The 15,106-nt window shown below is 34.8% G+C and overlaps 1 protein-coding gene across 1 annotated transcript in view; it reads right to left on the bottom strand.

Annotated features, from left to right (window-relative positions):
- The window catches only part of ADGRV1 (adhesion G protein-coupled receptor V1), a 559,991-nt gene that overhangs the window by 484,374 nt on the left and 60,511 nt on the right, over window positions 1–15,106 (bottom strand). Inside the window, exons 12-18 of the mRNA XM_042956013.1 lie at window positions 10,857–10,983; window positions 10,574–10,759; window positions 9,643–9,823; window positions 8,747–8,910; window positions 7,542–7,665; window positions 6,056–6,322; window positions 327–453 (exon numbers count right to left, since the gene is read on the bottom strand). Of these exons, the coding sequence (XP_042811947.1) occupies window positions 327–453; window positions 6,056–6,322; window positions 7,542–7,665; window positions 8,747–8,910; window positions 9,643–9,823; window positions 10,574–10,759; window positions 10,857–10,983 (1,176 nt within the window). The remainder of the gene's footprint in view (window positions 1–326; window positions 454–6,055; window positions 6,323–7,541; window positions 7,666–8,746; window positions 8,911–9,642; window positions 9,824–10,573; window positions 10,760–10,856; window positions 10,984–15,106) is intronic.

Raw genomic sequence — 15,106 nt, 5'->3', positions numbered from 1 at the left:
AATATTTACAGAAGAACTGGCAAGAGTTCTTCAAAAGCAAAGGATGGGGTGAGGGTAGTCACATATCATTTGAAAGAAGAGTTGCAGAAGACCTTGGATAACTCAAGTCTCTCAGTCCTGATGATGGAAGCTGAGGTGAGGAGGGTACGGATAATAATTTCTGTTCACCAGCTAAAGTGTTGTTTTTTGTTTTTTTTAAACAAGTGGCAACACCATAAACAAAGCTTATAGTTCATTTTGAAATTTTGAAACATTAATAATATTTCAAATTTGTGCATGCTTAAAGGTTTTATTTTATCCAATTATGCTTATTCAAATATGCTTACCAAAATGCATTAGTCTTTCCTTCTTCTACTGCTTTGTCTATGGGCTCCAGAGAAAAAATGCCATTTGGGTCATCATTAGCTTCAATTATCACTGTAGCTATTCCATATTGATATACTACTGTATCACCTAAATTAAAAAAATTAAAATAACAAAGAAGTAGTTAACTTGCTATTAAATTCATATTTAAAATTAAGGAAAAGTTTATAATGAAGTTCAAATTTCAGCAAGAATTTCCACAATGAAGGTCATAAATAAAAGAGATGCCTAGATAAGTTTAATGTGACTTGTCTTTGTGGAAATGTTTAATTACAGAAGACCTACTTCACTGAAAAACATAGAAGATACTTTTCTTCACAACAGGAATATTGCTTTAGTTTAATTAGAAATCAAAAACACAGCTTTATGTAATTCAAATTTTTGAGGTATATTCTTTCTTTTCATAAAAAATGGGAGGATTACCCCATAACATAAAAATATTCCTGTTCAGGGGCACCTGGGTGGCTCAGTCAGTTGAGCTTCCAACTTCGGCTCAGGTCATGATCTCATGGTCTGTGAGTTCAAGCCCCGCGTCGGGCTCTGTGCTGACAGCTCGGAGCTTGGAGCCTGCTTCAGATTTGGCGTCTCCCTCTCTCTCTGACCCTCCCTCATTCATGCTCTGTCTCTCTCTGTCTCAAAAATAAGTAAACATTAAAAAAATATATTCCTGTTCATATTAATTAGAATGGTCTGAACATTTCCCTTTTTAATATTAAAAATTTTTTATTTTAGAGAGAGTGCATGAACAGGGGAAAGGAGTAGGGTGGAGGGGGGTGGAGAGAGAGGAAGAGAATCTTAAGCAGGCTCCTTGCTCAGTAAGGAGACGGTGAGGGCTCAATCCCACGACCCTGGGATCATGACCTGAGCTAAAATCAGGAGTCAGATGCTCAGAATGAGCCACCCAAGGCATCCCTTGGGCATTTCCCTTTATTTATATTTATTTATTTAATATTTATTTTTGGGAGAGACAGAGAATGAAGCCTCGGGGCGGTGGGGGAGGGTGTGGGAGGGGGAACGACAGAGGATCAGAAGCAGGCTCCACACTGACAGGAGCAAAGCCAATGCAGGGTTCAAACTCACAAACTGTGAGATCATGACCTGAGCCGAAGTCAGACACTCAACTGAACGAACCACCCAAGCGCCCCGTGTATTTCCCTGTAAGTCTCTGTTTTCAGGAAGCAGTTTGATCTGGTCATACACAGAACAAAGCAATCTTTATGGTGTTGAACTTGATTCCTCTACTCCAATTCCATCCAAAGTATGTCAGCACTGTTATTGCCAATAACATTCTCATTATTTCCCAGAAATCTAAAGCTCTTTTCTGTTCCTGCTGTTCCCAAAGCAAGCAAAATCCTCCTTATCTTTACACTTGTTACTCCTCAGGACCCGGCTCAAGCGACACATTTTCCAGGAATTCTTCCTTGAATTCCAAAGTTAAGGTAAGAGAAGTTCCACCATGTTCCTACAGCACTTCCCACTTTGTCAGTGTATCATAACAATCATAGCATTAATTTAGTACACACACCCACACACACATACAATTCTACTGTGAGCTCCTTGGACAAATCCTTCTTAATCAATTCCATGCCCTGAAGAGTAGAGTTCCAGTAACTGGTACACAAAAGTTATTTATGAATGTTAGCTGAACTGAAAGAAATAAAACTTTTAAAATCAGATAAGGGCAACATCTAAAACTAAAATTATAGAATCAGAAATTAAATGCAGCAGACCAGCACATTAAAAAGAATTTACATCAATATACAACTGTACTCACACTTACTTTGATAATTAACCAATGGAAAGAGGGAAAAAATACTGTCTAGTAAAATAATTGTACAGAAAATGCTGACAATACAGAATAACCAAATACCTCAAAATATCGAATCATAAAAATCTAGGAAAAACAAAAATAATAAAATCTAATTTTGGCAGGATACTGATGCCATGTGCATTTGTCATACAACATATCACACGTGGTACTAAAAACTCATTCCGTCCCTCCACAGGGAGAATTGACAGTATTTAACAAGGGCTCTGAGCATGGCCACATCCTTTGATTCAATAATTCAATCTCGGGCCATATACTGTGAACAGTAACTATCAGGGACAAATATCCATTGCCAACACTAGGTCCTGTTAGAGATGCTACCCATCCAGCCCTCCTACCGTTGATCCCTTCAGGGCTCGATGTGTTGACATCATAAAAGAGGAGAGAAGAGTGGAAGAGAAAGAACTAAGAGGAGATGTAAAAGCACAAATTATGTCATCCAAGTCTTCATAGCTAAAGTCACTACGTCCTCAGATGCCATGACATCTGGGAAAATATTGAAAACAAATGCAGTGGCAGTATACCTCAGGCCAGTCATCCAGTGACACCGCTTCCTCTTACTTGTTCTCTCTCCAAATATCAAAATATATTTCCCCAATGATACATTTTACAAAATAAACATAGTCATTTCCTTGCATAGTCATGTTACATTCTCTATGTAAGAGGTTTGGATGTTTTGGGGCACCTGGATGGCTCAGTCGGTTGAGCATCTGACTCTTGACTTTGGCTTAGCTCATGATCTCAGGGTTATGGTATCGAGCCCCATGTTGGGCTCTGTGCTAACCATGGAGCCTGCTTAAGAATCTCCCTCTCTCTCTCTCTCTCTCACTCTCTCTCTCTCTCTCCCACTCCCCCATCCCTCCCTCTGCCCTTCCCCCACTTATGTGTGCATGTATGCTCTCTCTAAACTTAAAAAAGAATAAAAAATTAAAAAGAGGTTTAGATATTTTGATCCACCATAATCATAGTGACATTTTGTTCCTGACAATAGTTGAACCCCAGTGACATTTTGACCCCAAAGATTTTGGGGATACAATAATTTTCCACAAAATGACACCAAATTAATAAATGGAATTAAGAACTTATTTCTACAGCAAACTATTAAGACTATGTCATTTCTTCATCACGACAGCAAAACTTTTTCACTTTTACATCACCAAAATTATTTTTATCTATAGCAATTTCTTTCATTTAAATTTTAGGACAATTAATCAAAATGTTTCTGGTCTACATAATACCTGATTAATAATTGTGGGGGTTTTCTGTAACTGTAAAATTTATTTTGTGGACATTACTCTACAAAGTTAATTTTTTCCTCATAAGAATTTTTCATTTTTACTTTTTTGATTTTCTTATTAAGCCGGGTGAAAAACAAGAAGGGAAACAGGAAGAGAGACACAACTGAAGAGAGATAAAGATAGGGAAAATGACAGAGAAACACAGCATAAACAAAAAGTGATCTCTTTCTTTTCCTTTTCTTCTGAGTATTTCAGTCCAAAAGACACAAGGTAAAGCACAAGGCAGGCATTCACAGTAAGGGCAGACGGTTATGGCACAACAGTGACCATAACAGTGGTCCTCAGTGACCATAACAGAGGTCCACAGTGACCTCTGTGGAGGCCATCTCCACAGAAGAAAACCTCGGTGTTAGATGTTGGAATCTGAGTGGAGTGGGAAGGCATCCACACAGGGAATTGGCCTAACATAGGAAGCTAGAACCCTAGAGGGGTAAGAAAGGTAACCTCCTCGTGTAAGGAGGATAAAAGAAGCAACGGGGAAAAGTGGTTACAGAGGGAATTAATCAAATAAGTAAATATATTAATGATAACAGCTTCTAAAGTTAACAGTATCAGAGAAAGAAGGGACAAATATGGAAGGAAAGAAACCTGGAAGCTTATAACAAATCACTGAAATAGAAATAGAAATATTGGTATGAACTAATGGTTTTCACATAGTTGGATACAGAATTACAGATAGACAAGTGTATGTGTATGTATATAGAAATAGATACATAAATACATGCCTAATTTCTGTACACAAACAGGGCCGAGGAGGAACATACGCTGAGAACAAATATGCCCACCTAATGCCCAGATTCTGGTTTCTAAGAAACATCCTTCACTGAAAGAAACCAGGCTTCTTGGAGAAATGACGAATTTCAGGGTTGTCACAGGAAAAGTATAAGATGAGTTTATAACAGCTTGCTGTGCCAGGAAGTAAGAAAATGCTCACAGAATAATATGGAATATGTCAAAAAGACAAAACAGTCATCTCAAATAGGCTACCATTAGCCAAATCTGGGAAAATCTGACCACCAAAACAAATAATGACAGTGAAATATAACCCACTGTATTAAAATAAAATCATGAGTCAATACTGATATATAGATCAGTGAAAAAAAATGAAAGTTTGGTGAGTTACAGGATATTTACTAAAGTGTGTTCCCCACAAAAATATTTATTAATTACAAAGAAAAAGTACAGTAGAGAAGCCTGGCAGTCAACACCTAAATTATGGTCAAAGTAAACACTGTCATCAAGGGACAAAAAACAAAATCACGTGTCAACTGAAGAGATGGTTAAGAACACAGTATAACTTCTATGAAATTCCTGCTAACGATGTAAAACCTGAAACTAGTAATGGGGAAATATCAAACATAAAATGGGCGATGTTCTACAAAATAACTAGCCTGTAATTTCTATATTATAACGGTCATAAAAGTCAAGGAAAGACTGAGGAGAACTACTCCAAATTGAAGAGATTAAAGAGACAGGACAACTAAAATCAACGCATGATTTATGAAAGGATCATTTTGCTAGAAAGGACATTATTGGGACAACTGGAGAAATCTGAATGGGGTCTGAGGCAATGACTACATTAATGTTATATTAATGGTTATACTACATTATGGTTATATTGTGGTTATGTAAGAGAGTGTCCTTGTTTGTAGAAAAAATGCACTAATGTATTCAGGGGTGATGGAATATCCTATCTTCAACTTATTCTCAAAAGGTGCATAAAAAACTAGCTCTTTGTACACTTAAAAGAATAAATGTAGAGGGGCGCCTGGGTGGCTCAGTCGGTTGAGCGGCCGACTTCGGCTCAGGTCATGATCTCACGGTCCGTGAGTTAAAGCCCCGCGTCGGGCTCTGTGCTGACAGCTCGGAGCCTGGAGCCTGTTTCGGATTCTGTGTCTCCCTCTCTCTGACCCTCCCCCGTTCATGCTCTGTCTCTCTCTATCTCAAAAATAAATAAACATTAAAAAAAAATTTTTTTTTAAATAAAATAAAAAAAAGAATAAATGTAGAAACAAGCTATAGCCTCACCAATTGACTAAAGGTAATATCAGGACCCAAACAGTGGGGTCCAAACATCCTGCCTCATTTATGGTATAGAGAAGAAGAAAGAGCCTATCTTTTCCTTCTTGAAAAGTACCATTCATCATGGCTATACCTTCAGAGAATTATCAAACAGCCAATTGTATTCAGCCATCTACAGACTGCAGCTTCCTGGCCAGTATGTCCAACGCCATGCTAGAATGGCAAGGGGTTACAGATACTGATTCCCTAAGCCCTTGGGTTACTAAACAAGGCTGAGGGTAGCTTTAACTAGAAGATTTCTATTCCTTACATAGTATCACAATTTTATACATGTGCCACATTGTGAAAAAAATTAAAAATAATGCCACAGAGTATACCAGGCACATGAAGATTCAACACATATATTCTTCATTCTTTCCCTCAAAAAAGCAATAAAAGAAACAATTCTGCTCTTGAATAGTCATAGACGACAGTTACATACTTAATGTCATCTTGATAAAGGTACTGAAACAACAGATCCGCCATAAAAATGTAATTTATTTACCTGTTGAATTAAAGAGGATTATATAAAAAGACTCATCTGTTTCTGGGATATCATCTTCATTAATGAAGACAGATATCCTCTGCCTCCTATTTCCAACCGCCAAAACGAGCGCTTCTCCCTTTTCAACAGGAACAAAGTCTCCCTCTCTTGCAGTAGCCTTCCCATCCATGGTAGCATATTGGACAGTGCAGGCAACATCCACAGATCCATTTCTGACAACTGTAAAGTTAGCAGTCTCACCTTCCTGAACTCTCACCACACGAGGTTCTGAAATATTTATGAAGAAAAGAAGGAACATGTGAGCTTTTCTGATCCCATCTACATATTTTCAAATCACTTTGTTTCTCCCTGCCCAAACAAGAACTGTCCTCCATTGTATCTTTGCTTAAAGATTCAACTCTATTGCCAAGTCCTACATGAAGCCTCTTCTGATTACTTCTAGGTTAGTAACCTTCCCCTTGCCTTCATTCCTACAGAATTCATGGTCTTCAACTCTCAAGCTGTCAGTAAATTACATGCTGAATCCTCTGCCTACTGTTTCATATACCTCATATCCAAATTCAGATTGTAAGTTCCTTGAGAATAAGCCCAGCTATCTTATGTTCTATTTTTGCCACAGCAATTAGCAGAAGGCTGAACACAGGACTAATTCATTATGTACATGTTATCTGAATGTTAAGAATAGTAATCAGTAAAATTCAAGAGCTTTAAAAGGTTCCTGCAGTTGTAAATTGAATGGCTTGCAGAAAAAGGTTTAAGAAAGAATTAGACACCAATTAAGCTCACAAATCAAACTAAAAAAGGTCAACTGCAGAGAACAAACCAATGGTTCCAGGAGACAGAGTGGGAAGGTGGGGACTGGGGATAAAATAGGTGATGGGGATTAAGGAGTGCCCTTGTCACAATGAGCATGGGGTGTTGTATCCAAGTTTTGAATTACTATATTGTATACCTGAAAGTAATATCACACTGTACGTTACCTATACTGGAATTAAAATTACAATGAAAACTAAAAACTGTCTAGAGTCCCCAAAGAGACTTCTAAAGAAAATTAAAATGCAAAAAATAGGGAATCCTTAATTTACAGATCCAATAAAGATTAGTTATTACAGTAAGTGAGCATCCATTAGGCAAATAATACCCAGACCCTGAACTGGCTACATTGTGTACTGGAAGAAGTTTCATGAAGAGTGCTCTTTACTGCACAAAGGCAAAAGAAATACCTTGGAATCTGAAGGCAGAGGGAGAACAAAGCTAGTAAAAACAGTACTTGTTTTATTGTCTTTTTCCTTCCGACAACCTTTAAAAACATTTCTTAAAATATCAAACAGATTAAATAATGATCATTCAAACAAATCAAGAAATCATATTTAAATAAGCATCAGTTGTGCTTTCTTGAAAATGTTCAGTTAAAAACGTTACTGAAAACATATCTACCTACTGTTTAAAAAGATGTAAAGTCACTCAAAAAAGACAGAAATACCACCTGCAAAATAAATGGGGTCATCATTTCTTCTAATCCTCAGAGTTGCAGTAGTTCTATTTCCTATCTTAGCTCCTCCAGTGGCATTAAGTAGAGTAATGGTGAATTCCTCCATTTCCTCTGGAATCTTGTGGGAAATGTTATACATGTTTTAAGTCAGGTGATTTGCACAAACAATTCTATACTACAGTCCTAAATTATGTTTTATCTTTTAAAAAATGACTCTATTAATGGCAGTACTAACGTTCACTGCCATTTGAGGCAGAAGCACCCTAATGACTCAAGTAGGATTCAGACCCAAAAAAACATTTTAATATGCATTTCATCCAAACAGCCATTTTATTCTAACTCATAAAATTTAATAGAAATCCAGTTATTTTGTTTTATATATGCTAAAAATATAAATAATACACAGCTCACATTATTTCTTTAAGAAGATATGTGTCGTTTACAAAAAAAAAAAAAAAAAAAGCCAGAAAAATAACTTTTGGATGCATTTAGAACAGAGGTCATAATAGTAACAAGAGTGTGGCTAGCTCTCAAAGGCCTCTCACAAACCTTACTGAAGCTTCACCCATAAAGACCTCATTCCCATGTCCTACCAAGATGAGATTCCCTACCATCTCTGAGTCTATATAAATCCATAGGTGAACACCATTTCTCTTTCATTTCATCCATGTAAGCTAGTGTTCTCTGCATCCTAAAATGGAAGCATGTTGGAAGTCTTTCTCTCAAGGAACAAGCCTGAGGGAAAGTAAACAGCTTCGTGACTGTTTAAAGCACAGCTCAGCTCAGAAAAGTCCACTCCCATTGTTACTAAGTTCTTTCTCTTCACTACCAATAACATGAGCACCACTCTGGGTCCATGATCCATCTGGTCCTTTGTTCCGATTCTGAGAATGCACCAAGAGCATACTTAATAGATGGTACACCCTTGTCTTCAAAGGCCCAAAGCACAAGCGGCACATTTAACCTCAACCTAACCTCGACACTTGTGCATGTTACTGGAAACCGTGAGTTCTAAGAGTTAAAAATGCCTTCAGGGAAACAAAAAGTATTTCTCTTTTGGTGTCTATTCAGACATTATCATGCCTGCATTCTTTTTGACATATTTTCATGACAAGATGTATTGCCAGATGATTATTAAATAAAAAGTAATTATTAAGCAATGACAACGCATAAAGAGAGTTAATATATGCAACATTTACCTCATCTGGAAGGGAATAAATGGTGATATTTTTCGAAAATTCCTGATCTCCAAAGAAAATAGTCCCTTGGACAGGAAACACATCTTGTGTAAAGTCTGGACAAACCACCCATGATACACTAACAACACCAAAGTTGCCTCGATTTCTTACTACATCATAAACAGCTGTGAAATACAAATGTGTATAATATACATGAATATATACTGAACACTTATAAAATAAGTAAAGAAACTGCTTAAAAAACAAAAGTAAATATAAGACCTCTTTTTAATAAAAGCCAATCATTTGCTTACATGGGTTCAAAGTATGTATCTAAATGTGGTAACCTAGTTTTCTTTCTGCAGGTATAAAATTTGTGCAATAAATGGACTTGATCTTATTTACCACAGTTCGGGGATTTAAAAGTCATTCAGCACAGGGAACAAAATGGTGATTAATCAGGTTCACCTATCATAAAGTTCTAAAAGGATATTTGCTAAAGCTGCTAGAGGAAGCTGTACACTCAAAAGTAATTTTTTCACCTACACAGACGCTGCTCTAAAAATAAGCTCCTTCTCATTTCATGCCACTGCACTTAGCTCCCAAGCACTAATTCTCAGTTTTAAAGTCTCTCCTATTTGAATCCTATCGTTCAGATTCTACCACATGTGGTTAACTGAAATCAAAATATAACTGAGACCATCATTATCATTACATCATTATCATTACAATACTAAGGTAAGAAATAAAAATAGGAATCCTAAACTCCATTTTTAAAAACACCAATGTCTGCACTACATGTAATTTTAAGGCAGATGGACAAGTACAAATAACTATTTGCTAAAGAAATAAAATAAAAAGTGGTTAATTTCCTCTTTAGTAAACAATACTAGAATATGAGAAGCAGAACAAATTACCACTATAGGTATCGTCTCCTTTACTTTCATTGATCATAACAATTAGATCATCAGAAACAAACTCTATAATCCCATGAGGATCGTCGTTTTTTAGAATCGTTATGTTGACAACCGTGGCACTTCCCAACTTGCTTTCCCGTTCACCATGGCTGCTGAGGACCACCCAGTAGTGTTCATCCAACTAAAGTGAACATGTCAAATTAGGAAAGATATAAAGTTCAAATCTTCAAAGCAAATAAAATACAGATAATCAGGAACACTACTACTACCTATTTTTCAGAAACATACCACTCACTGAGAAAACAAAAGAGCTAATATTATTTCTAAAACAATTGTTTAACATTCTCCTGCCGGGTAAGGGAGACATCAGATATAAAAGTACATATTATCCAAAAAGAGAAAAGAGAAGCCATGAGACTATACTGAAACAGTAAGAAGACTTGGACATATCACTGATGATCTAGTCATTTAAACTAGCACATGTAAATAAAATAAAATTAATTTCAAAGCTACATACACACTGGTGTGCAAACATGCTGGAACAATATGTGGTTCCATCAATACAAAACTTAACTTTATTTCCTTTAAAAATGTGATTTTACAGAAACACTTCAAACCCATATCATTACACGTTGAAACAGGTTACATACAATAAGGCTTAACATAAGTAAACTTATGAAAACCAATCACTGAAAGTTTCAGATCATTTGGTATTTCTTTATGTAGGACAAACATACAATTCAAAGTTGAATGAATCTTCTTTTGCTTTTTAAACTTGTTTTTCTTTTCTTTTCCAAACATAAATACTTCTCAATCTTTTCTTGCTCACTTCCATTCCTCTATCTCCTTGTCAATGTTCAAAATATCTACAGTCATAATGTACTAGATACTATCAGCTTTCCACAAAAGTACAAGAAAAAAAATCCTGTACCTCTGGTATCCCATCCAATCTTGATAACAATGTGATTACGATCTCTCGTTCCCCAGGTTTAAATTCTAGCACCCCTGTGTTTCCGTAGAATTCATTGCTATCTCTCGGCTCTACTCGGTAGTGTAGAAACTGCTTAACCAGAGCTCCCCTGGATCGGGTGATATGGAGCTCTACAGATTCCCCTTCCTTAAAAAAAATGAAAATCCACAAAAGTTCAAATCCATCAAGACTGTTCTCCTCGAGTTGTGAGTACAGAATAGATGGAAGTTTCTTTCATACTTACTTTTATAACATAGGGTCCTCTAGATGTAGGAGAAAATTCAAAAACTCCCCCAGGATCATCATTTTCCAAAATAATTAGGTCACGGCTAGTATATCCAGATTTTAGCACTTGATTTTCCACACTGACCCTGTAAAAGGCAAAGGGGAGAAAAAGGCATCCGCCACCTATAATCTTACTTCTCAATTTTGTAGCCTTACTTATAATATTTACAACACTTTCAGAAAATGAATATGAATGTTACTAGGAGTTAAACTGAATTTAAGTGTATTAAAATCACTTAGGATCAAAATAGTTTTACTCGTAACATTTATGGAAGAATTTCTATTTCTGAATTCTTTATATCTTTCATATTTGACTGAAATCGCATGTTGCCTAAGTACACCAAAAATACAGTAATCAAAGGCAATAAATATATTTTTATAAAGTACCAAATCTAGAAATTTGTTCACAGTTTTAGAAAAATTTAATTTGTAACATGTAGCTAAAAAATATATTTAAATAAAATTGTTTTGACTTTACATACACTTGAATTTTTTTTTTAAATAACTCATGACATTAGATTATACTAACTAAATAAAAGTTGGGTAACTGCATGGGCTAAAGCAAACCATACAGATAAAAAATAAATGAAATTATGATTAGATTTTAGAAATATTTTGTGACCTTTCATATGGTTCTATTCACTTCAATTTCAACCTCATAATTTTTTGTTATTATATAAGAAAATATAGGACATACACCAAAAAATATGGAATAGAATGGAACTGAGATGTATGACTTGGTAAACAATTCCAATACATCTCTCAAAAGAACATATTTAAAACCAGATTATTTTTTTCATTTCTGGTTTTTATGCTCAATGTGTAATTAGAATGATCAAAGGGACTGGGAGGCAAGGCTCTGGGGGTTTAAAAGCCAGCATACTCTGAGAATTCTCAATCCTGCAATCTGCTCTAAACCTTCCCAAATGTCACTGTCTGCTAAACCAAAAAGTACTCATGATCAGACCTCAAAATTACAATGAAGCCACAATTAATATGTAGAAAAGACAGCTCACTTCCTACGTAAAAGAGAATCAGAATTAACATTCTTCTCTAGCTTTTGGATATCGGACAACCAACACCTAGCATACTCATGGCCACAGAAGAGACAGTCCAAATAATAGGAAAGCTATTTGTTATATTGTTAATGCAGTCATATGATTTTCATAACAAATCTGCCCATATTTCATACACGCTCCTCTTACCATTAGAAAATGAAACTACACACAAAACATGCACAGGCATCAAGCAAAATTTCTCAAGACCTGTGGTCATGCAGAACCACGCAGAACCACAGCCTTGTCCAAAACAATGGGTGGAAAAGCAAAAGGTTGAAAAACCAAAACCAAAAACAAAAAAAAAAAAAAAAAAAAAAAAACCCAGTCATTATTTTGTACACTTACCCAAAAAACACGACAAACCTTTTGGTTTCTACCCTGTCAACACAGAAAGAAGTATGGGAGGGACGAAAAAGGAGACAGAGACACCATTTGCCAAAATCTCACTAATACTGCTAGGAATTTGAATGACAGAGTAAAAATAAAGCTAAAGAAAGCCTTTCATTTTTCCCCCATGAGCCAGTAATGTACACTTTATGGGAATTCTGCACATTGGTTTCTTTGCTATTGACAAACGCTAGCAAGAGGTTCAGCAGTTCCCACTTGGGAAGGATGACCCCATGGCCAGCCAGCATGTCAACACCCATTGAAGACATTCCTTTCCAGGCCTGCTCCAAGGCGCGGAGGCCTGCCAAGCACTGTGCATGCTCACAGACCGCAGCAGCTGAGCAAATCTCATTCAGCCTGACTTATAATTACTTAGTAGCTTTAATGAGGTTTTTAAAAAAACAAAAATCTTTGTCCTCAGATCTGAAGCCAACTGTTCTTTGAAAAAATTAAAACTCTATAAGCAAAGAAATACATACCTTTCCCATTTGCATAGAAATATATTCAAGAAGCCATAAGACAGCAGTTTATCTTTTAATTTTGACAACTATTACTTACAAAGAACTTAGTATCAGGAAATCTAAATACTTTCAAATTTACAATGTATTGCATTTTCAAACAGCCTCAAAAAACACATGTCAACATGCACAACACAAGGGCTTCATTTTTAAAGTCAAATAACATTGTAAGAATGGGGTTATACACCACATATACAAAAAGTCTTCTGAAATAAATTGGAAAAATAATTTCTTTTTCTGATTTGGGGAAAACTAAACAGTAAAATATTTTTTACCTGATAAGATATTGAAAGCATCATAAACTGTTTAACTCCAGAGCAACTTTTATCTGTACTACAGAGAACTTGTATTTGAATTTGACTTTAGAGAAAGTGTATAATGTACCACAATAAAGTGTTAATTATTTTTGTTGCACTATTATATCATAACGTAATAATACTTACTACCATTCATTCTTTCATTTTAGTTTTGTTAAAAATTTGCAAAAGTGAGATGGTTTTGGTAAAATATATTATTTCCAATCAAAGATTTTATTCTCATATTTATTTAATTAAATATGTCTTAGAACACTCAAAGGTACTTTGCTCATTCTTGTTCATGCACAACTAATACAAGTAAGCACTAGTTGCTAATTGAATTAAAACATTTTAATATAAAATTGAAATAATTTCCTGTATTTGAAAAGAGAGGAACTAATAATTCCTGAAATTCTCTACTCCATGATTTGTACTTCTTGTGTATTGTTTTTGCCGATGGGAGACAGAGAAATAAACACATAAAAATTATATTTAATTAAAGGTTTATATTATAAAGTTAAAATTGACTATTTTGATGGAATTATAGTCACTATAAACTTTCAGAGATGAAATTTAAATCATTCTTCAAACATTTGGCCAAAGTGGAAACTCATTAACAATTTCTATGAACTGCTATATGTCTGGCTTATAACTGCTGTTCACTTTCTTTCAGTTTATTTTTGAAGACTGTCTATTGATTTAAGAAGTACTCAAACCTAACTAAGAGAAAAAGAATGTAAGTGAAAAAATAATCATTTTCAGTTTTCACTTACATTACATTTCACTGATTTTCTTGAGTCATTTGAAATACCTTTCCATAAGATTTAATGTGAAATACGTATTTAAAACATAAGTCATTTGGACAGTGTGAGTGTTGCATTTGGTTTTTGCTTTTTTGTTTGTTCACTTTGTTGATGTTTTGTTACTTTTCACGGAAAAAAGTACACATAAAACGGTTATGAAAACAAAATGCATAGCAGACATTCTGTAAATTTATTCCGTACATTCTTATTTTTCCTCAACATAAAAATAAAGAAGAGCTACTAATCAGGTTTATGGAATATGTTTACGCAAAATACCTACAAAGAAAAACCTAATGGTAAAATATAGAGGATCAGGGCTTCCATAAAATAATGATTACTATTTCACTCCTGATTCATGTAATATAAGATAATGCCAATTAAATTTATCTGTGAATTTTATTGTTTATAAAATATGAATTTTACAAAGCCCTCCAATCACACTAACCCCCTCTAATATGTATCAACTTTAATATAGGGAATTACAGCACATAAGATTGATCTTGATTTTTTTTAATTAACTGACATCAGTTAAATACAGTATTCTTTTTCATTTTTGGAGATTTTTTGAATTGCTTAAAAAAATTCTCTTTAGGAGACTGTAATATTTTCCTAATACCAATTATCCACTGAGAAATATTAAGTAAATTCTCATTATTACAGAAGAATACCTCTTAAATTTGTACTTTTGATTCTCTAAAAATATAAATACTATTTAGCGTTCACATTCTATGCTAAAAGAGAATTTCATTATATAAAGATTAACGCTTTCTTTTTACTCACTCAAAATAAAGCTCTAATCCTCTCCCCTGTTGAAAATGAAGCCAACAGAGCTGTTTGCTTAACCTAACATTTTAGATTTGTTGCTGCCTACTTTTTTAATATAGCAACATATTAGCTATGCTTATGATGTATCTGATACCTTTCATAAATTTTCCCTGTAATGTTTCCTCATAATGAATAGCAGGGTAAAAGTTCACTATGTCATAACACTCATAGTTGCCATCAACAAAAAACAAAACGTCAGAAGAGTAGCCAAATGTTATCCACTCAGTTTTTTCTTTTTACTTTATATGGAGGAAATAATTAAAACAAAAAATTATTTCAGAGACCTTGAACATATAACATATACATGTTACTAAATAAACAT

This window comes from Panthera leo, chromosome A1 (assembly GCF_018350215.1).
Source record: "Panthera leo isolate Ple1 chromosome A1, P.leo_Ple1_pat1.1, whole genome shotgun sequence".
In the NCBI taxonomy this organism is placed as follows: Eukaryota; Metazoa; Chordata; class Mammalia; order Carnivora; family Felidae; genus Panthera; species Panthera leo.
This window is presented reverse-complemented; position numbering and strand designations above follow the sequence as displayed.